Genomic DNA, 22,692 nt, shown 5'->3' with positions numbered 1-22,692 from the left:
AGTCATTTTGAGCTAGGTTGGGCTAGTAGCCTATCTGGCTGGAGTGAGTCAAGCAAAACCTATCAAAACTGAGTTTACACAGGTGCTTAGTTTAGTTTCTAAAATGATTTTGCTTTCATTTGTGCTGATTGGCTGAATTAGGACTGGGCTTAACTCATGTTTCCATGTGTTTTGTTTTTCTATGAGTCATTTAGCAGTACTGTTGGCAGCTCTATTCCTCTTTTTTTTTTTTCATGTATCTTACAACTTTTTCCCCACTATTGCTGAGGCAGTAAAAGGGAAATTAAAGTAAAGCAAGAGGTGTTTAATGGGTGTAATGGACCCATTTGTTGTTTTTGTTCTGGAGAATGAAATGCTAAGTGTCCACAGATCAGTATTTTTCATACTGCATTCATTGAACCTTATAGCATGTAAAAATGAACATGTGCAAAATCAAGGTGGTGAAAAACTTAGGCTGTTTGTATGCCAATATCATTACAAGTTGTGTCCCCTTATACTGTGGTAGAGTTAGGCTTTAAATACAAAGACCTGGAGCAGAATACAAGAGAAAATGAATATAAGTAGAGCCCTTGATTTCATCAATTACACTTGATTATCCTTAACTCAGAAGCACCTTCACAGCACACCCTAGGTTCTAGACAGGCCACCTTCTCCATTTATTAATTAATGTTTAAACTCTTTGAAGGTAATGACTTGTTTCCAAAGGAAAATCTTGTGTTATTTCAGATAGTGTCATAAGGTCTGTCACATTATAATCTGAACTTAATGCAGTTTGTTTGGTTTTTTTTTAAAAAAAGGATCCATATGCAAAATGAAATTCCATACTACATGTATGAGTCAGTCCCACATCACGTGTCTCTACGGTGTTAAAGCAAGACCTATAATTTACCTTTTTTTTTTTTTCCCCACAGTGCTCATCTGTGAGGAAAACAATAATGCAACAGGACCACCTCACACTAAACAGAAAACAATTCAAGATAACTTGGAATGAAACACATGCTTTCATAGGAAACTCTGTTTTGATGTTTCTCTCCATCAAATTCCAGGCAAAGGAACTACAGCAGTTCCTAATGGGATTCACCTCTATTAGCTGCCAAACATCTGTGCTCTTAACTACAACTTGCTGCCAGTTTCAGCCTATGTCCTGACACTGCTCAGCAATGCCTTAGATAACGAGCAAGGGTAAAGGAGGTGGGGGGAAGGTTGGTATCCTGTCCCCTATCCAAATGAAAAAAAAAAAAAAAATCCCTGAGACATATGGTCTTGCATAAAATAACCACCAGAGAAAAGCCTGGTGCAGTGTCAGGTTAGTGAGAATATTCCAATTATACAATGTCTAAGCAGTACCTCATTTGCAGTCACTGAGTAAACTACATGTAGATGACAAGACTGTGGGTCATAAGAGATGTGTATTTTAACAGCATCAGAACCTTTACCCCCAAATTATTAAAAACAACCCTAAACCCATTATTTATCTAGTAATATAAATAAGAATCAAGAGAAACTATTATTTTCTGTAACAGGAAAAAGTTGTTTGGGCTATTTAGCTTGCCTTTTTTTTTTTTTTTTTTTTTTTTTTTTTGATTAGTAAGGAAAATCTGGCTTGAAGAAACTTATCACCAAGGAAATACTAGATTTCAATTGGACTTGGGAGTGCTTCATTTTAAGCAAGTTTTACAGCATCTCTTATGTAATAGAACTGATAGCCATGCAGGGATAACTGACAAGTCAAATCCAGATCAGAAGGCACATGCATGCTCACACAAACTGGAACCATGTCAGTCATGTTGCTGGCTTATCAAGCTCTGTTCTCCAGGAGAACATTATATGGTTTGTAATATGTCAGAGAATGTCAAATTAAGGGCTGCACAGCAGTGAAGGGTAGAGCAGAAAGCATTCTATTCCAGGCCATTGATTCCTTTTAACAACTACATGCAGTAATTCCCAAAACTATCTACTCAGTCTCAATCACATGGAAAACATAGCACAATGTTAGTTCTAAACCTTGCACCCAGTGCAGCTTGATTATTAGACCATCCAAGGGGATTAAAGATGATTGATTTAATCGGAATAATTCTTTTAATGATAACTTGTTGCATTTCTCTTCCCCCCCACCTCCTTAAATGTTTAATAGTTCACTTCCTGGATTCCCAGTGCATAAACTGAGCATATTTTCTTCCTACAGGAAATGATCCAATTAAGTTGATGTATAATTGATAATGAACTGTTTAAGCTGATTTTTCTCTTGAAAAAATCTTAAGAGCATGCAGTAGTTGCCTGACCCTTCTTCCCTCATCTGCAGCTGAGGGACATAATTTAAGGAAAAAAGGGGGAGCAGTCTCGACATGCTCTAAGCAAGGTAGACTAGGGAGGAATTTCAGCTCCAGTGAGCTGGGCTGGCTCAGGGCAAAAATATTGACTACTTGAAAATCATTTAGTCCCTGATTACTACTCAATAATCAAGTTGCTTGCAACTTGGCCAGTGAGACACAAGGAGTTTAGATACAAGTGGCTCGGTAAACATTCACATTAGAGATACTGTGCATTTACCAGAACGTCTTAACATTGGTGCACTAAGTGTTGCAGTTGTTAAGCTTCCCATTCTCCATAAATATGAACTCTGCCAACCTGTCTTGTTGCCTTAAAGCAGGTAACAGTGGGAAATGTTGATAGACTCCTACAAGTTTAGTAATTTACTGTCACCCTAGTGCAATGTCAAAAATTGATGTAGAGAGACTGGAACATATTTTTGTAAAGTCATTGCAGTAAATTTTACAAACCCAAAAGCTTAAAATTGTTCTTAATTTGAAACAGCTCTTGCCTACCTCAACACAACTGACTACCACTTGCTAGGTTTTGTTCTTTTCCCTGCTCTGGCACCAACTCACTGTCCAACATGGGTCACTTACTTCTCTCTCTGTGCCTCTCTCCCTGCTGACTTTTTGTTAGACTGTAAGGCCTATAGATACAGGCCTGCTTTACATCAAGTCTTGTCAACAGGCTATGTGGCTCCACTTTCTGCTGAAGTATCAGGGTACAAGTGTTGTGACAGTGACTATCACCACATTGAAGATAAGTGACTAGCTAGGCATTGAGAGCTGTTGAGCGTGACACTATCACATACATTTTATGCAGTGCTTCATTTCGGCCCCCACTGATCTGGCTTGTCATCAATCCATCTAACTCAAAGGTAGGAATGTATTGTCACGTACAATGATTGATACAGGTATCATCTACCTGACATGGAAACTCTCTCTATATTCAATAGATATCCTTCACCATTGCTCAAATGAATCTCAATTCTCAAGGGATTTTGCCGACTGTTCTTTACTATCAGAGCAGACTTCCCTCTATCATCAACAAGAATTTTACTGGAATTAATTTTTACAATTAGGCAGTAAGATTTTTACAGCACTACCTGCTTAGATCACTTTAGCAAGACTCTGCCGCTGGGTACGTTATGAATATATTTTCTTAAAGGACCGTGGATGCTTTTAATCCTTTGTTCAATTTTACTATTCCTAGGTATGCTCATTTTATGCTTCTAAGTAACTCCACTTCAGCCTTGGAGTTTGCACCCTACAAACACTGAGGTCTCTTCTCCCCCAGGTTACCCTTTCACCAAGAGATGGATACATGAGTAGATACTGAGATATCTGATCATGTAGGGTAAGGTACCATGAAGCAAGTGGTGCTATTAATTTCAGTGCAAGCATTTTCAAACACACACCCCGCCCCCCCAAGAAAAAAAAAAAAAAAAAAAAAAGCTCAGCCTGAGAAAAGAACTACTGATGCATGTATTACTCTGTTCTTTCAGGAATCATTCCTTTCTGTCATACTGTCCCTTTCACTATTGTAGCTGGCCAGTTAGCTAACCTTCCTCCAATTTTTGTGAATACCATTTCTGGACTGAGATCTGTAGAGCTGAACACAGTAGTCAAGGTACAGCTGCAGGGGGACTGTTCACAGGCAATTAGTAACTTGTTCTACTGTGTTCTGTCTCTTCATGCATACACTGAGATCCCAGACTCAATGAGTCTCTTATTTTGTTGCAATATTATCTATGAATTTGCATTTTTTTCTGGACAAACTTAAAACTTTATGCTAAGGGTTGAGGTTTTTCCCTGATATGCTCAACCAACTTGGAGACAATTTAGATTCCAAAGAACAATGTAAAAATACTCTAGGTGATGCAACTGCTCAGCTTACACGCCTCAATCATTTTTTTTCCAGTATGTTTAAGGGTGGTTTTCCCACATAAAATGACCAGTTCAAAACTGAGGACTTGTAAAATAAGCAAAAAGAGCGCTTTATAATTCTATTTCTCTTTCTATTCCTTTTGAGGTAGAATTCTTAAGAAATTTTGTAACAATTAAAGATAAAACAATTCTGGACTAAAATTTTTGTTTTTAAACTGACTACTTCCTCTCAAGTTTGCATGTATCAGTTCCTGAAGTCTTATCTGATAAGTTTTTGTGGGGTTCCTTAAGTGCAACATATATTTTAACTTCCCGTATTAAGTGCTGCCAACTCACTTTAGTATAAAAATGTGTTTAAGTCTACTTAGAACTGTCACATGCTCTAATGATGTTACTGAAGTGAGTTCCATTAATGTAACTTTAAAAGGCAGGAGCCTTGCCTGCAGAGACAAGCGGACAACTTTCACTCACAAATCAGTAGGATTTGTGTTCACTTAAGCAAAAGGGGAAGCAGGGATCTTTCACTGGTTTTGTTTTTCAGAACATGGCACACAAAAGCCATTCATATTTGCTGAGCTGTGCAAACCCCATGCACAGAAACATGCCATCAAAGCAGGCAAAACATGAGAAAATTGCAGAAAAAATTGGAAATAAAACAACATACTGATTTACAGTAGAGTGTTTTGGGAACATTATAGAAACTTTTGCCTTATGAAAGATACAGTCTCATGTTAATCAAATTGGGCTAGGGCAGACAAGCAGGCAGGGCACTAGAAAACAACTCCAACAATGGAGTAGAGGCATATTGTCTTGTCTAAAGGCTCCATGTGTTTGAGTTATGTGGTAGCAGCACCTTGGCTCCCAGCTCCTTAATTTAATGGCTTCTTCTCATTATTCTTCCAGTCACAGTTTCATAAGTGATCAAACAGTTAAAATAAGCAGTGTTCCGAACAGCAACATTATCTGCTTCTACAAACTTCCCCTGCTCCCCTCCTTAACAGAGTCCAATACTGGTTCTAGAGTTTACCTGATGCCTGAGAAATTGTGTCTCAGACTGAGCAATTTAATGAGTATAAAGTCTCCACAGTTTCTCCTGATGAAAGCATTGGATCAGGACCACCTATAGTTAGACACAAGTGAGGCACTCTTGAGTTAGCTTGCTTACAGACTGCTTACAGCTCAGTATTCTTGTATCAAGAGATGTGCAGCCTCATGACCCACAAAGCCAGGTAGGAAGGTGCTATATTGGTTACGACAGATGGACTAACAATCTAACAATGTAAATGATAAATTCCCAAATAGTTCTTTATCAAATGGGGAGAGGAAAAAAATCCTATGTAGGAAAGGAAGGGGAAAAAAGAATGTATTTCATTTTCTTATATCACTATGTGACAGTTTCATACTACGTAAATTGTGCACTCCAAAACCTTTACAGTTCACACTGCTATGGCTTGCTCATGAGGCCACACTCCATGTAATTATCAGCCAAACTACATCAGTAAACCATTCCTGATAGCATAATAACTTGCCTTCAGCATTTTTCTTTTAAGCTTTAGACTTCTGCTTATATTTATTTACTCTGACAATGCTGTTCAGTTGCTACTTTGTAAAGTTAGATATTAGCAATGCCAGAAGAGCTGGAAAGTTCATAAAACAGTGGCCTCTAGAGAAGACAGCACAGAGTTTTATATTGTTAGTTGATATTATTCAACAGAAACACAACACAACATGGTGGTGCTTAAATCCTTACTAAATTCACTGGGATTTTATCTGAAGTAAGGAGGTGAAAACACAATGCAAGCTTTTCAACATTGAAATTTAGCATTTACAGGTTTTCTGTAAATGCTAATCTCCAAGTCTTTTGAATGTTAATCCATGGCCACAGTTAAACACAGTTAAAATGTCCAAAGAAAATAAACTGCAGTAATTGCTTAGACCTCAAACGACTGCAGAAGCAGGTATTAACAGATACTCTACCAAGAAGCTCATCACTTTTTCTGCCATCAATCAATTAACTGCTTGCCTCTGGCAGAATTTGCTGCAAGTGTAACAATGTAGCAGCCAAAACATTTCACAGCTGAGTCCAGTAGAGACAAATGCAGCAAAGGCTTTGAGCAGCTGCACCTTTCACACCACCTTTTAAGCAATACCTCTGCATGTTTGTGATGTAGGTATTTCATTTTTATCTGTTTTGAAAATAGGTTTCCCTTTAATGACAGAGTGTCTCTCTGAGTCTGTATTCTCTAGCTAACTTGCAAACTGAAATGGATTTATAATGATGAATGAAAAGGAAACCTGTTTCATGTTCAATTAGATCTGCTTATCAATTTTATAATGCAATGAGAATGAATTGTCATAATCAGTCAAAACCCTTTCAAAGAAAATTGAGTTATAACTACAGCATACAAAAAGATCACATTAATACAGCCACCACATATGCATTTAAAGAAGAAAGACAGAAAGAAAGAGACTATTTATGGATACTTCTGTCCATGCTCAGTGGTAAAACAAGAATGCTGGCAGGGTATCATTCTCCCATTGCTTCCACCAAATACCTTTATGGATGCTTACTAGAGAAGAGAAAAGGAGAGTTTCAAATGCCTGGACAGCTAAATGAAGCTCTAGTTAGACAGTGCTTTGCAGGAAGCTGTAAACAATATTCAAGCCCCTAAAAGCTCCCAAGAGCTATGAAATCACTAGCACTAACTGATTTTGTTTGATCCTTTATCCCATCAAGTGAGAGTGACACAGGTAAGACTGAAGACAGTTTCCTATCAGAAAAGGCTTTCTCATGCTCTTTTATTTCTCAGCAAAAACTTTTTCCACAGCCCTAACAGCCACATAATAAGAGTACTTTTATGGACTGAAATATGCAGTAAGCCACGTGTTAAAATGTCTATTCCATCTGCAGTCATTAAATAAAACCCTAAACAATTCAGGAGTTCAGTCATAGTTAAAGACGACAACACATTTAAGCTGTAGAATAGTATAGTTAAAGTTTGCTTTTTCTGTACAGTTCCTGTCAGTGCTAAGATGTTATCTTAAAACAAAGGGCTGCTATTATGTGTGTCTTTTCTTGTGCTACAGCTCTGATATGCACAAATCTGGGACTGTTATACTCATGTTTTTCACAAGTGCCAGAAGAAGCTGGATTGAGGCTTGTGCAAACACCATCTGCCAAATCTTATCAGAAATGTTTCCCCTACTCTGTCCACAAAAAAAAAGTGAAGGTGCTTGAAAGCTTCTGGAGGTACGAAAGAGGCAGACTGGCACTGCTACTAGCCAAAGACTGCCCAAAAATACCTTGGCCAAGAATGGGGGATAGTGGGACAGCCTACAAGATCTGCCAATCTTCTGTATGTTTGACTTACAGACTCCTTAAGCTGAGCTCTTCAGAAATCTCAAGCGATTGTGCTCCTGCTGCTTCATCAAAGAGCAAGAAGAGTGGAGAAACCTGAGGTGTTGGAAGGGGCCAAACTGCAGGTCAGTGACCTTTGTAGGAAAGGAAAACTCCAAAGGCAAATGTCTTCATGCCTTTATCTAGTTCTGTCTTGACATAGAGATTTTGAAATGTAGTATCCTTGGAAAGTTAACATAATCAGTCAGGGGTTAAACATTCAGCTCTTTTTAAATAAGTCTATCACTAGTGACTTCAGCGTTGCATCACTTGACACTGGCAGAATAACCAGTTCTTTTAAGTCTTTGAAATGGCACAGAATGAGATTTTTTAAAAGGAGTACCACGTGGGCTGTACTATCTTTTCAGGAAAATAAATGTTACTGCATGAAAAGGTTGATTATATTTCTTTAGAATGTTCAAGGAAGCTTCTGAAAATATATTTATTTTAAGGTATGAGAAGGAAAATAAGTTGCTTAATTATGACATTACACAAAACACACTATTGAAGTGAAATGATAAATTCATGACTGCATAATATCCTGTATGAGAGTAGTATCCTTTATTTGAAAAAAAAAAAAAAAGGCGGGGGGGGATTAATTGTAATGGGATCTCTCTCAGAAAAAAAGGATTTCATTATTGGTTTTGCCTTGACATTTAACAGTAAGCTTTTTTCCTGTGGTGCTTACATGCAGCAGCAGCACTCTTAACTTCCCATAAAACACATAGTGTTTAGTTTAAGATGAAGCAAATAAATTAGGTCTCCACAAGCAAATGTGCCATCTTGACACACAGCTAAAATACTGTCTTGCACTGATCAGAACCAAAATGTTCCTCTTGCTCTGACCCCTTCTTGAAAATAACAGTAATCAGTTGAATAGCCCCATCTCACTGATGGGACTTTCTCATGGTACGCTGAAAACAAGGAACTGCAACTTACCACTTACTGGGAAAACAAGTGTTTAAAGTCAAATATGTATTCAAAATGCTTCTCTGTACGGGAAGATTTGAGAAATTCATAAATTTCACCCATTCCTAATGATTTTAACCAGTTGTTCTCAACTCTCTTTCGGTGTCTCAATTTGTTTTAAACCAAAACTATAGCAGCCATTCCTCAATGCAACTCCCACAAGCTCACTGCACTTGTATGGAGTCCTCAAACTCCATACAAGGTTTGAGCATCAATAATTGCAGGAGTGGCAGGAAATGTTAATTTACAGAGCTGCATCTCTGAGATAAGGAGAACCAATTCTGCCTGAAAAAGCAAGTGGGATTGGAGACTATGCCATAGTCTTGAGGAAATGTTAAGCTTATTGCCTGATACTCACAGAATTGATTATCCCCTTAAGTGCTTGGAATCCTCCAGTGACAGGAAAGACTTGCTCTTTCGTGTCAGCAATTTTTTCAAGCTTTGGAGAGAGAACACATGCAAACACGTGAGTCATTTGGCAAATTAAATACATCACACTGCTTTTCAGCCTTAAAATGTAAATGGCTGTCTAAAAACAACTCCCATCAACTTGGCAAAGAGAAGGAATTTTTTTAGTTCCCTCACAGCTAACTACGTGTCTTCTAAAACAAATTTGCAGATGTCCCTGCTCATTACAGGGTGGGGTTAGACTAGATGACCTTTAAAGGTCCCTTCTAAACTATTCTATAATTCTAAATGGGAGGACTTAACTACAACCTAATGCAGCTAACAAAATGGTATAGTGGATAGCCATCATGTCAAACCACCACATGAAATAAACCTTTCAGAGCCTGTATCTTGGCAGTGATTTTGTAGCAGTTTCCAGAATTACCTTCCCTATTTGCTGTGCCTTCCATTAAAAAGCCTTTCTATGGCCCTTGTATACTAACAAGTCTTCTGTATACTTCTCCATTTAAGTCACTTTCCCAGTACAAGAGTAGCTACATCCCCGATTAGGACACAGCAGCTCTGGAAGAACTGTCAGGCAATGAAAGACATGGACCCTTCTTATCCCAAGGTTGTTATATACTCTGCTTGAAGTTTGTTTATAACTATTCTGTTAATGCGACCTGTAGCCTAATTTAGTCACCACCTTAATGAAAGTGGTTTTGCCTGCATCCTTTACTGCTGGCAGCTACCAGTCAGCAAGGGTATTTCCTGTGGGTCTTCTCAGCAATGAAGGTGACACACATTCTATTTATGTCCATGTACACATCTGAGTGTCTGCTTCCTAAGCCTCAGTGCCTAATGTAAGTAAAATTAATTTTTATATTATTTAACATTAACTGTATAAAACCCTGACAAGATACTGTCTAGTAGTCTAAAATGCTAATGTTCTTACCTGTTCTTGTACAAAATCAAGGACGCCAACACAGTACACTCTAGCTCCCAGCTCTCTGGATTTCTTTGCCTGCCCCAGAGTAGAACAGAGGAATAAGAATTTTTTCATTCAATAGACAGCACACAAACTTTTCAGAATATAACATGCATTTATTTACATCTAGCACTTACCTCTTTCTCTGCATACAAGGGAATCTGACCATCTAGCTTGCCATCTGTCAATGCAATGATGATACTAGAAAACCTTGAGGCTCCTTGCTTCGCAATTTGCACATTGGCCTGAAAACAGAAAATATTTACCCAGCTTAAAATTACACTTGAACTTTTAACCAAAATACTTCTTCTAAGCGAACATAGTATCTGAAACAATGCTGAAGTCTCATCTTCAAACCCATCTCTTGTGACAATCTTCTGCCTCTCTTTTACTCTTTACTAACAGTAACAGTATTTTCCAGTCAGTGGTCAGCCCACCTCCGAAGTGCTGGGGTCACTAACTGATCAACCCCTGGAAACACTTGATTATTTCAGGATGGATACCCCATGAGTTATCAAGATCACTTCTCCTTACATCCGCCATAAGGTTTCCTTTGCTACTCCTCAGATTTCAAATGCCAGTCAATAGGTTCCAAGATACAAGAATGGCTTAAAATATATATATTTTTAAACAGCAACAAACTTCTGTTTGCCTAGCTTTTCAGCCTGCAGATCACAATTACAAACTGGGCTCCACAGGCACAGAGGAAAATGTTAGTTTCTATTCCTAACAGTGAAAGTTTAGATCCTTACCTTCAGGGCCCAAGTCTGAGCAAAATGGCAAAACATACTTTAACTGTATGTCTGAAGAAAATATAAGCAGTTGGAACTCCATAATTAGGATAGTCCAAAATTAAGACAATTTGTCTTGAAAATGGTGATCTGTGCAGTAAACTCTCCCTAAGCACGTGCTCTAGAAAGTATGGTTACACTCACAGCCCTACAAAGCTGTGCGTGACCATTTACCAGTAATAACTGGTATGCTGCATTAGCTGTTTGATTGATAACAAAGAATCACTCGCTATTGCGAAGGATCAAGTCAAACAAATTCCATATGGAAATTTTCTGTGATGGTTAATCTTCTGCATGGGATTTGCATAGTATCTGAGCAATCTTGGGACCATTTTGAAAACCAAAAAGATTTGATTGTAACACATTGAGACATAAAACCAATCCGTTTATGTTACAGGTTGCTGTTGTTATCCAGATAGTGAGAAGAGAGGATATTTTGATTGCAAGAAGATAAGTAAAGCCTACCTGTTTTAATCCTTCATGTATGTATGTATCACCTGCTGGTTTTACCTCCTCCAAATCCTTGAGACCTTTCTTGATTTTCTCTCTGAAAAGAAAAAGGTAAAAGAATGTTAGTATGATTTGAAACGGGGAAAGGGGTTAGTTTATTGATGGAAAAATCAGTATTTGACATAAGGGAGGTCTGAAATTAAAATCTGTAAAATATAGCATTCAGCTGAGATACTATGCAGAGGCAGATTTTATATTCACAATGGGAGCAGCACTGTGGTAACGGACATTTTAGACCTAAATAACACAATATGCCTCAGTGAGACAAAGAGCTAGATTCAAGTAAAATGTTTCAGACAGAGCAGATATTGCAAAGAAGTGGCAAACCCTCAGCATAAAGATAGCCCAATGGAAATTCTGTTATATTAAGTCTACGTTGTTCAATTAAAAGAACTTCACTTCCAATCATGCTGCAATTAAAAAAGAAAACCCTTAAAACAGCTGTTCTATATGTAGAGTAAGTTTCCAGGTCAATATACAGGTATTTAATGGGTACGACAGAATCACAATAATTAAAATCCTCTCCTTAAAAAATGCACCATTTGCAAGACAACTCTTGTATCCAAGGAAAGGGACCAGGATTAAAGATAGTTTTAAATTTTTCAGCTGTCGCTACCTTTCTGTGTGACCTTTGACAAGACATCACACTTACACAGGTTGCAGCTCACTTATATTTAACCAGAGGATGAAGTTGTGCCATTATTTCTCATGGGCTTTTAAATAAATCCATCACTGACTGCAACATGCTCAGTTAACTATGATGGTAAGACTGGAGAAGCACATAGGTAGCACAAAAGGAACTACTTCCAGTGAAATCAATACGAGTGAGGGAAAAAGGCAGAGAGACTTTACTGAAAGAATCAAATCTGGAAGTTTTTAATTATTAGACAAAGTTCTAGTGAAGCTCGTGGAAAGCTGTTCTAGGGAAGGACAAGCAAAAAATAAGCAGAGAAAAAATCTGGGCCAGAATGTATAAAACACTATAACAAATACAGGTGACACAGAGGAAACCATCAGGGGTGAGGAGATGGAGGGAAAATACATTATAGGAAGCGTGAAAGCTTTCCTTAGGGTAAACAAAATAAGAAAGAATGCATACGTTGCTCTGCCTGAATGCCACCCACAAGTCATTTGTTCCACTGATGGGCTTCCTCTATGTTTAGAAGCTCTGTTCCAAAGTACAATCCATAGCTGTAATAAGCTTCCAATCACAGGATCAACTGATATGATTGGGAAGCAGGTGGGGAAAAAAAAAAAGGAAAAGAAAAAAAAAAAAAATGTGGCATTGAGTATATGGACGAGGACAAATTATGTAAGATAATACAATCTGTTTGATCCAAATATTTTACATTCTGCATCTAAAGAAACAACTTGAAACTGATTATGTATGAACGCAGATTATAAACCATATACTTCATGCTTGCCAGAAATGAGCGGCAGCACATCACAGGCATTAGTGTTCTGCTGCCAAGAAACAAGCAGCAAGTGAAGTCCCAGTTTTCTGAAACAGATTTCATTTTGCAAAAATAGCTTTTGTACAATCGCTTCAGTTTTACTTATTTAAAATGTCTTGTGACCCAGTCACACAGAAGTCTCTGGTGTTTCCAGGCCTCTGACTAAAAGAGGTTCAAGGAAAATCTTTGGTGGCATGAGCTGCCTTTCATCAGTCACCCTCTCTTTCCCTTGTGGCACATCTGTACTACATAGGCCCAGCCAGGTGTGAACAAGCTTCACCCATGCTCTGAGTTGATTAGGTACCAGCGAGTCCTGGCCTGGGTGTCACAAGGCCAATGCACATGCATGACTTTGACCCCAGCAAATGAGCCCCACCAGACAGCAAGAGAGGTTAGTTCAGTCATACTAAAACTCACACCGAGCAGGCCTGGAGGGTGGGCACAGGAGCTCGTGTGTGCCTGAACCATATTGATAATGGGACCCACTTTAGTCAATCAGCCATAGCACTCTGAAGCCCTCATTCCATCTCTCTAGTGCTTTCAAAACTCTCTTTTCCCTAGTTTTTGTAATATTTTTTGTAGTTACAAAATCTACAGAAAAAGACTAGTTTTAAAACTCATCTATACTGAAATAACCCCAGGTTCCAGTATAAGTTGGGGAATGATCTATTAGAGAGCAGCGTAGGGGAAAGGGACCTGGGGGTCCTGGTGGACAGCAGGATGACCATGAGCCAGCACTGTGCCCCTGTGGCCAAGAAGGCTAATGACATCCTGGGGTGCATTAGAAGAGGGGTGGTTAGTAGGTTAAGAGAGGTTCTCCTTCCCCTCTACTCTGCCCTGGTGAGACCATACCTGGAATATTGTGTCCAGTTCTGGGCCCCTCAGTTCAAAAAGGACAGGGAACTGCTGGAGAGAGTCCAGCGCACAGCCATGAAGATGATGAAGGGAGTGGAGCATCTGCCTTATAAGGAAAGGATGAGGGAGCTGGGTCTCTTTAGCTTGGAGGAGACTGAGGGGTGACCTTATTAATGTTTACAAATATATAAAGGGTGAGTATCATGAGGATGACACTCAGAGACAACCAATAGTAGGACAAGGGGTAATGGGTTCAAACTGGAACACAAGAGGTTCCACTTAAAATTGAGAAGAAACTTCTTCACGGTGAGGGTGATAGAGCACTGGAACAGGCTGCCCAGGGGGGTTGTGGAGTCTACTTCTCTGGAGACATTCAAAACCCTTTTGGACACATTCCTGTGTAACCTCATCTAAGTGTTCCTGCTCCGGCAGGGGGATTGGACTAGATGATTTTTCGAGGTCCCTTCCAATCCCTAACATTCTGTGATTCTATGATAATAGAACTGTGACCCCAGTCTGGGTGTCTGGACATTACCACAGTACAATTCAGTAGCAGTGATAAAGGTCGAAGTGTCATTGGCTTTGTGGTTTAAGTCAAACAATGGAGGGAGGTGCAAAAAGCAAAACAAAATCAGCAACTTGTAGCCTGTCTGTGTTTGGGCTCAATAACTACAAATTTAATATCTCTTCTCCATTCAGCATATGCACTGCATTACACCTCTGTATTTTAGAAAAGGCACATCTAATTTTTAATAGTTACCCTGTCTGTTCTCTCTTTAAATTTTGTACCTACTTCAGGTAATTCTTCCAGCAGCAGCCAGGAAACACAACCATGGCAACAAGCTCTCTGTCAGTTTGATCTGTGGGTTCTTTTTACCTATTCCATGAACAGGGGCTGCAGGTGAAATCCCAGCCTGGCTGAGGTCAGGAAAGGTTCTGGTGGTAGCTTCAGCAGTACCCACTGGTCTTGTCTCTTTGAGCAACTCTGCTGTATGTTGTCTCGGAGGACAGGAATTTGCACCAGTATTGGACAGAGAGCTTGTTTGCTATGAGGGAGACTGTGCCAGCTCTGCTGCGAGGTATATGAGCCTGTCTACAAATACTGCTCCCTACATGGGACAAATTCTACACTGAACTTGTCTTGCACCATCAGTGTTTCACCAAGACAGGGCACTATAGAATTATATTTAGAAATGAGAACACACCATTTAGTAAAGAGAGATTACAAAGCAGCCCAGCTTTTCAAACAACTTAATCCATTTAAGACAAATTAAAATGTAGCAACCTCTCTTTACCTGAGCATGTGTCCTGGTTTTGTTAAAAATAAGACCAGTTTCTCTTTTAGTGAATTTTCCTTTCAGCTGAGTTCTTCTAAGTAATTGCACTTCTCTGAAGTTGGCTACATATTTTTGTAAGCAAACATAGCAATGGAATGCAAGGTCACTGATAAGGATGCATGTCCCGTAAGTGAGAGGGGCAAGGAGGAGTGAACTGAGCAAGTGACTAAAACTGACCACCTAAGTATTCCATCCCATCCACGTGATACTTCACATAAAAGTGGGAGATCACAAGGGTCTTGTTCTTCTTTGACTATGGCCGGCATCTGGGGAGGACCCTGTCTGCCGTCCCTGCAATCTGAGGCCTAGTGACAGACCCTGCATCCTTTAATCCAGTTCGCTGCAGAGTCCAAACCAGGACTTCCAGGTGCCTGCCCTGAAGCTGCTGGAGCAGTGCTGAGCTTTGCCAGGAAATTCAAGAATGGTTTTGTATATTTTGTATTATTTTCTCTATTTTATTAGTAGAATTAGTAAAACATTTTTAATTCTTTCCAACTTGCAAGTCCTCTCTCTCTTTGCCTCTCTTTGCCCTCCTGTTGCCTTTCCTTATTGGGGGTGAGACTAAGGGGAGAGGGAAAGGGGAGTGGCTTAACAAAGCATCTGCCATGGTTTATTGTCACCCTGCATTAAATGGTGACAGCATGCTCCACAATTCAGATCTGCTTTAAATGTAAACATTTGCCTTTCAGAGTTGGAGCATGCCAAAGCAACTATCAGCAGAAGTTTACAGGGGAGGTTTCTCTCTACATAAGCTCTGTTGCACCAAGCTGCAAGCTTTTATTTAGGCAACTCAATAGGTACTGCTTAATATTATCTCTTGGTTTAAGTAAGTTTAATTGATGCAATGCTAAAAACAATATTGTGAGCAGGCAAGTGGTTCAACTATTGATGTTAATACATTGCCTAGTTTCCTTATGTAGACAGCACCACAGCATTTGCTGGCAGTGGAAGACAGGTAATAAATAGTTCCTTATGCAGTAGCAGGGTGTAGATCAAACCCCCATTTAAAAGGACCAATGATAAAGCTACAGACCAGTAACAAAGCACAGGCCGCCTTTGTTTTCTAGAGACCTGATACTGTCTTTGAGACCAAATACACTTAACAGAAGACAACATAAAGGAAATAAATGCATCTTCAACACGTATAAAAGTTTATACTTGCTAGAAAGCAAAGTATGTTTGAGGACTGAATCTTAAAAACCTTTCAAATCCCTGCTTTTTTTGTGGGAAAAAAAAATCTGTGCTTGTATGTTAGAGCTGCAGAGGTTAGAACCAGCTGAAATGGGCACATAAGCCTCAGGTTGTACTGATTCAGTTGGGCAGGGGGCTGGCCTTTTATGAAATGCTGAGTCTCCATTAACATCTATGCAGTTTTAATTAGTGGTTTCTTAGCTCTTCTGGATGGGGGACAGTATTTTATATTTCTTTTCCACATTTCATTCTCCCTATTGAAGTGCTGGAATCTTGAATTGTCTTTGTGCCTTGGCAGGGAACTTCTGATTCCCAATGACCAGGAATGGGGCTGTGTGCCTTCAGGGCAACATACTTCATCTCTAATAAAGGCAAATAAAACAGGTACTTTGGTTTTGCTCCTTAGAAGGAAATATAATAATAGGAAAACACACACTTGTTAGTGAAACGAAGGGGACAAAGAATAAGTGTTCTTTTAGAAAAAGAGGGATGGTTGCATCCCTAAACAAAGAGCTGATGCACTGGTAAAAGTAAACCCTGCACATCAGCCTCCTGAGATGCACGCTTTGGAAGAGATTTCTGCTTTCTATACCTCTCAAATATTCAAGAGGGCTAGGTACAATTACAGTAATTTTTCTCCTTCGAACTATAGGCCTCCTGCATGGGGTCCAGATGGAAAAAACTAAGTGATTGACTCTGCCATTCTTTATATACCCAGCAGAACATGCTTTCTGCAGATGGCTCTGTTTTGGTAAGCTTCTTGAACCAAAGCATAGGGTTCGCTCACATGACAGTCTGAACATGCATAGATGTCTTGCTAGGTTACATGTCTCTCTGCATTAAAGGAACAGTCAGTTAATTCCATCAAACTATCGACAAGCATAGTAGGGTATGGTTGGTCATGTACCAGATGCTTAAGTGTTCTATTTTCCCATCTTCATTACTATAAGCTTAAGTGTTCTATTTTCCCATCTTCATTACTATAATCTTTCTTTAGCTCCAATAGGAGTTTCACCTAAGCAGAGTCAGTAGGGCTAGTCCTGGCCATGGACACTGGTCAAATGCTGCAGAAGTAGGTTTACAGAAACCAGAATTTCTTCTGGAATGCAGAAGACATTGTGCCATCTGGATGATATTTATAAGTGTATCCACTTTTTCAAACAACTCACTTCTCAAAACTATTAGCACCAAATGTGAATGCACAAATTTTTGTTTACCACTTAGCATATAGTTTCCAGCTAAACTTCACAGGTGAAATGTGCATATCTAAAATAGGATATAACCATTGTGAGAGGTCTTTTCCATCTGGGTGTTTTGTTTGGGTTTTTTTCCTATGCATTTATTATAGCATTTTGTGTACTGTGGTTAACAGTGATTTCTGTTTCCAGAACTATTCACATAGCACTGTGCATAGTCACAAAATATTTGGTAATCTGGACAATTCAGTGCTATGGTGTGGGTTTCTTTATATCCACAGCTTTATTATGCAGTAAAAAACAGCAAGAACTTTGTGCAAACAATTAGAAGCCTGAGGCATTCAAAACAAAAAAGACTTCCCTAGTTTGAACTAACCGCTGAGACTGAATTGTGGTTTCATGACGTTTGTGAATGAGCAAGTAAGTGAGAGGAAAAACATCCCTGCAAGTCCAAAATGCACATTAAAAAAAACAAAGCAGTAAGATCCCATAATCACACACACATACACACCCATTCCGAAAACCACACTGGACTTACCATCCTCATCTTCTATTTGGAACAATGACTGTTAGATATTTAAGTAATTTTCCACTGTTGACTCCTTTAATGTTTATAAGGACAGCTGTTCCAACTGTATCTATCCATTCTTACCTCTGTATATATGGTCACAGTTACTACTGTCTCCATCATTCTTCTTACAATTCCTCCTAAACAATAAGGGTAGTAATTTCCTTTCCTGTACCACATTCACAAAAGCATCAGTAAACCTTGCATTAAAGAAAAGTCCCACAGAAGAACTCACTGGAACTAAAAAGGGTTCTTCCTATGCTTTAAACTAGGCTTCCGAGAAAAATATGTCTCTTTCCATGGCTTCAAATGTGCCACAGACATGCAATGAAAAAGGCATTTGTGTTTCCGTGGCTGGGTTCCAGAGTTCTGCCCAAGCACTCAAAGTGGTCTGTATGCTATCAGCACTGCCTCTCACTGTTTGATAAGGAATAGGCCACTGACAAGAATTAAAGGCCTACTAAAATTGAGAGAAAGGATCTCATTGAGTTCAGCAGTCATCAGAATAGGCTCAAGTGTCCTCTCCTGACCTCTCTCTAGCCATCTAGAAAAGCGGCTTGTAACCTTGTGTGTCCTCACAGAGAGCAGATCCAGTATCCAAGCCTGAGTAGGGGGAAGTGAAAACTTAGCTGTTCTAAAGTCAGACCACTTTTTTAAATGCTAAAACAGGAGGGGCTTAGAATTATGTCTTTAGACGTTCTGTATCTAGGGTGTCAGCTTATATTTCTATAGCAAGACACATTTGTGTGTCGCCCATGACACACATGTAAGTACACACTCAAGTAAGTCTTATACTTGCTGCTCTGTACTATTAAAAACAAAATAAAAACAGTAAACTATGACAGACCACACTTTTGTATTGATTCTACTAAAGGGAGCAGAAAGGACAGACTACCTCACTTCTACCCTGCCATAGTTCATTAAAATGATTCCTAAATGGTTTATCCACATGTTCAAAATCCAAAAAGTTGTTCAGTGTGTGTAGCTTCTGGACAGAAGGGAGATAGAGAGGAGGTTGTGTTGGTTTCGACAAGGCTGAAAGGATTCTGAAGGAGTCTGACAACAGTGCAACTGTCCTCCACTAAAAGCAGTGATTCTGCAATACTGTTTAACAGTTCCTGTGATCTTTAGTAGTTAATTTTACAACAATCTCTTCTCTACCTCGTTTTCTTCTTCAGCGTCTCTCCACCTGTCTTTATCTTAGCTGCTAATCATTATTTGCTTTAGAAAATCAGAATGAGCAGCCTTGAATTGCATCACCTTCAAAAACATCAACTGAGACAAAGAGTTCAGGCTTATGCATACATCCTCACACCTTTCAAGTGGCACCAACTCCACTGTCTAAAACCTATTTTGAAGTTCTAATTTGAAAATACAAAACTAAATACCAACCTTATATAAGATTATGAGACTCATTAATTTACCATTGTATGCTTTACCTAGACATGAAAAAATACTGAAGACGTATCTACAGATGTTTTTTTTACAAAAGCAAAAGCAAGACATGTTTCTCCTGCTGTGCCAAGGAAGATACAGAGATGAAAAAATTACTTCTAGTTGCTCTGCAAAGCAGTGGCAGAGTTCACATCAAGAATTTATTCCACATCATTGTTCTCCTTACTTTTTCACTAGGATATCCATTGATATGTTCACAAAATTAAATCCAGCCCTACACAGAGGCTTCATGACTGGCCACCACTTAAAGGTATAGGTTATTTTTCAGTATCTGTTACTGTTCCTCTGATTTAATAAGAGTCCTTGGGCGGAGAGGAGGAGGGGGAGAATTAAAAAAGCAGTGCACTGACCTGTCTCCAGTTAATGGCATAATGACGTGTGCCTGGGTGGAAAACACGATAAACGATAATCTCATCTTGGGGCTTTTAAAAAAAAGGGAAGAAAACAAGCAAACAAACAACATTTTAAACAAATTAAAATAAATGCAGAGATGCATAGCATTTCATTTGCTTATTCATGCTTCATTAGTATCATCTTTATCCTCCAACTTCTAAAGAACATACTTTCAACTACAAACACAGAATGAGAGAGGAATTAAAAGGTATCTGCCCATTTACTCCTTACTGAGATACTTTGAGAATGAAGTAGCAGAATTATTCTTTCTTGCCTGACTGGACTCCAGATCACGTCATGCTAAACTTAAGAGTTAAGATCTCATGCAACCTAACTGAAAATGAACTTCACAGGTTATGATCTACCAAAGTACAAAAGGTAACACATCCTTTTATATTTTCATAGTTATTGGTGTAAAAATAAGTCAGGGACATAGACTTGCAGTACATTCTTGCTCTGGGGTATTAAACATGGACCCGTTCAAAGGTCAGTTTCCCCTTTTTATAGTTTGATCCTGACACAATGTAAATTTCAAACTGTACTTTATGGTCATAAAATGATCAACATCAAAGAAACAGTGCCCTCCAACTGGTTCATTTCTTAAAAAAGGAGCAAGACAAACTCTTTCAGAATGAGTATGTTTTTCTTTTGGTGATATAAAATTGTGACACTTAAGATCAACTTCCATAAATGTATCTGGGGAAAGGTCATTATAAAAAGCAACACTGTACAAATTTATTTTATTAAGGAATTTAGACTTGTTTTGGAGAGGTCCACCTGTCTCTTCCAGCAAAACTAAGAAGAATTACATCCAACTATCTGTGGAAAATGTATCTCTTAAGAACTGATGCTCTGGAAGTCTAAGACAGTAACTCCCCTAACATAAGTTGTAACAACATTTCTCTTACCTGCTTTTGATTTCTATTCATGACAATTTCAGTATATTCAGTAATTTTAAAATTCACTATTATATGTGTATGACCATTAATTTATTGGGTTGATGTTAGTAAAGATGTAACACTTGTAAAGATGAATGACTATAAACTTTCAGTTGCTTATGTCAACAATGCAACTTAAAATTATTGACATCTTGGAAATGTAAGTACTGGGCAAGTCTTTGCTCAGATAGCAAATTTGGACCTTGGATTTACAATCCAGTCTTGCAGTCTATCCGTTAAGGCTCCGAATACAAAAATCTGAGAAGATTTGAATTAAACTATAATCTAAGACATGGCATAATCAATCGTAGTTGCCCCAAACAGTTGCCAAACAAAAAACAAGTACTTGCAATCCAGATCTCTTTGGATTACATCACCACCTAGCCCAAGTAACATGGGACTTCCCTGTCTGAGATGCAACTCTCTGTACTTAGTAACCTTAAAGTTACAATTTAGTTAACTTGTCTTTAGGACAGACATAACACTGTCCCCTTCACAAGATGTCCCATTTCTGTTCTACTCTCCCAGGACTCGGAAAATGTGATGATGGCAGAGGACTGTATGAATGCACCCATTAGACCTGACAGCTCTGGCAGGTGCAGGGCTTTCAGAACTAAGATAATCAGCACACACTGCTATTACTGCAAACATGCATTTTACAGATGAGCCAAAACAGAGAGCAGATGCACAGGTCACATGACCATGAATTAATTCTTCAGGTGAGAGCTGAAGCAAACTGCTACCAATTGGTCCTTTGCCTTCTTCCTGCAACTACTATTTCAATTTAAGAAAAGGCAAGGTAGAATGACTCTGTGCCCTATTCTGAAAGTATACTGAGGCCTGAAGGCAGGACAAAGGCCTCATCAGCCTTCAGAGGTACTCCAGCCCCATCAGGGAAACACTGTAGGTATACTGCTCAGGCTCCCACAAGAGCCCAAAAACGGTCATGCTGTGAAGGGTTTGTGCCACATAAGGTTGAGTCCTCAGCATGCAGACACCAAGCAAGATGCTCTTAGGTTGGGCTGTCTGGCTCAGCACTATAACTGGTCCTCGTTCAGTGTGAAAAGTCAGTGGAGTAACTTGCCAGTTCAATAGCTTTATTTCAGATGATGCAGCCAGACCACTACACAACAACTGTTGCAAAAGGGAGTGTCATTTAATGTCATTTTGAAGTATGAGATGATGAACTGAAAGATTTACCCTGGACTAGCAGCATCCTTTCAGTGGGGGTAAATGCATTTTTTCATTACTCACTGAAAAGAAGTGCTGCTTTGGTCTCCTTAGTTTATTTGGGTTTTTTTTTTTTTTTTTAAATTCTAAAGCTTATAAAATAACTTTCAAATGTTCATGTTACCCACTTGGTTTACAGAAGATTTGCTTTTTACAAGATGGATCTAAGCAATATTTAATTGCACAAGCCTAACTCTATCCCTTTACTAGCAAGCCAAGTTTATACTTGCCTGCTGCACTTCATTTGCGTTAGCAAAAAGTACCACATCATCTATGTCTGTGTGTTTTAGGGGGTCTTCCTTTGGGTTTGTTTTTTGTTTGGTTTGGTTTGTTGTGGGGTTGCGGGGGGGGAGGGGCGGGTTTTGTTGCTATTTAAAGCAAAATGCTGCATCACAGTAATTTTCAACTGTTTGTACAGAGTAGTTAGCCTGTATTTACAACAGCTATTTTGATGGCAGCAATACTGCCAACCACTTACAGACAAAATTGGTTACATATATGTATAACATACATACTATTAACATGGGACAAACTTCCTGTATGTTTGTCTACACTTGAAAAACACTCCCTTTTGACCTTCACCATATATTTACAAATATATGGTTATGTATTCAGATTGCCTTCTTTATATAGATGTCTAAAAGCAATAAACAAGAAATACTCTAGCAGAAATGAGGCATGTGGCTTATAGGAAAAAACCTTAAAAATAAAATAACATGTGAGAGTAATTTTAGAGACTAAGTATTTAAATATGCATATTACCACCTTTTTACTGAGTTCCAAACATGAGAATGTGAAGTTTCCAATATTTTCCAGCAATTTAGGCACTAGAAG

General features: G+C 38.8%; 1 protein-coding gene across 1 annotated transcript in view; it reads right to left on the bottom strand.

Moving 5' to 3' along the window:
* The window catches only part of ANTXR2 (ANTXR cell adhesion molecule 2), a gene marked incomplete at both ends in the record, with an annotated part of 117,664 nt that overhangs the window by 93,760 nt on the left and 1,212 nt on the right, over positions 1 to 22,692 (bottom strand). Inside the window, 5 exons of the mRNA XM_080344362.1 lie at positions 8,924 to 9,004; positions 9,908 to 9,976; positions 10,078 to 10,185; positions 11,197 to 11,278; positions 19,648 to 19,719. Coding sequence (XP_080200488.1) covers positions 8,924 to 9,004; positions 9,908 to 9,976; positions 10,078 to 10,185; positions 11,197 to 11,278; positions 19,648 to 19,719 — 412 coding nt within the window. The remainder of the gene's footprint in view (positions 1 to 8,923; positions 9,005 to 9,907; positions 9,977 to 10,077; positions 10,186 to 11,196; positions 11,279 to 19,647; positions 19,720 to 22,692) is intronic.

This window comes from Nesoenas mayeri (genome assembly GCF_963082525.1).
Source record: "Nesoenas mayeri genome assembly, chromosome: 4".
Lineage (NCBI taxonomy): Eukaryota > Metazoa > Chordata > Aves > Columbiformes > Columbidae > Nesoenas > Nesoenas mayeri.
This window is presented reverse-complemented; position numbering and strand designations above follow the sequence as displayed.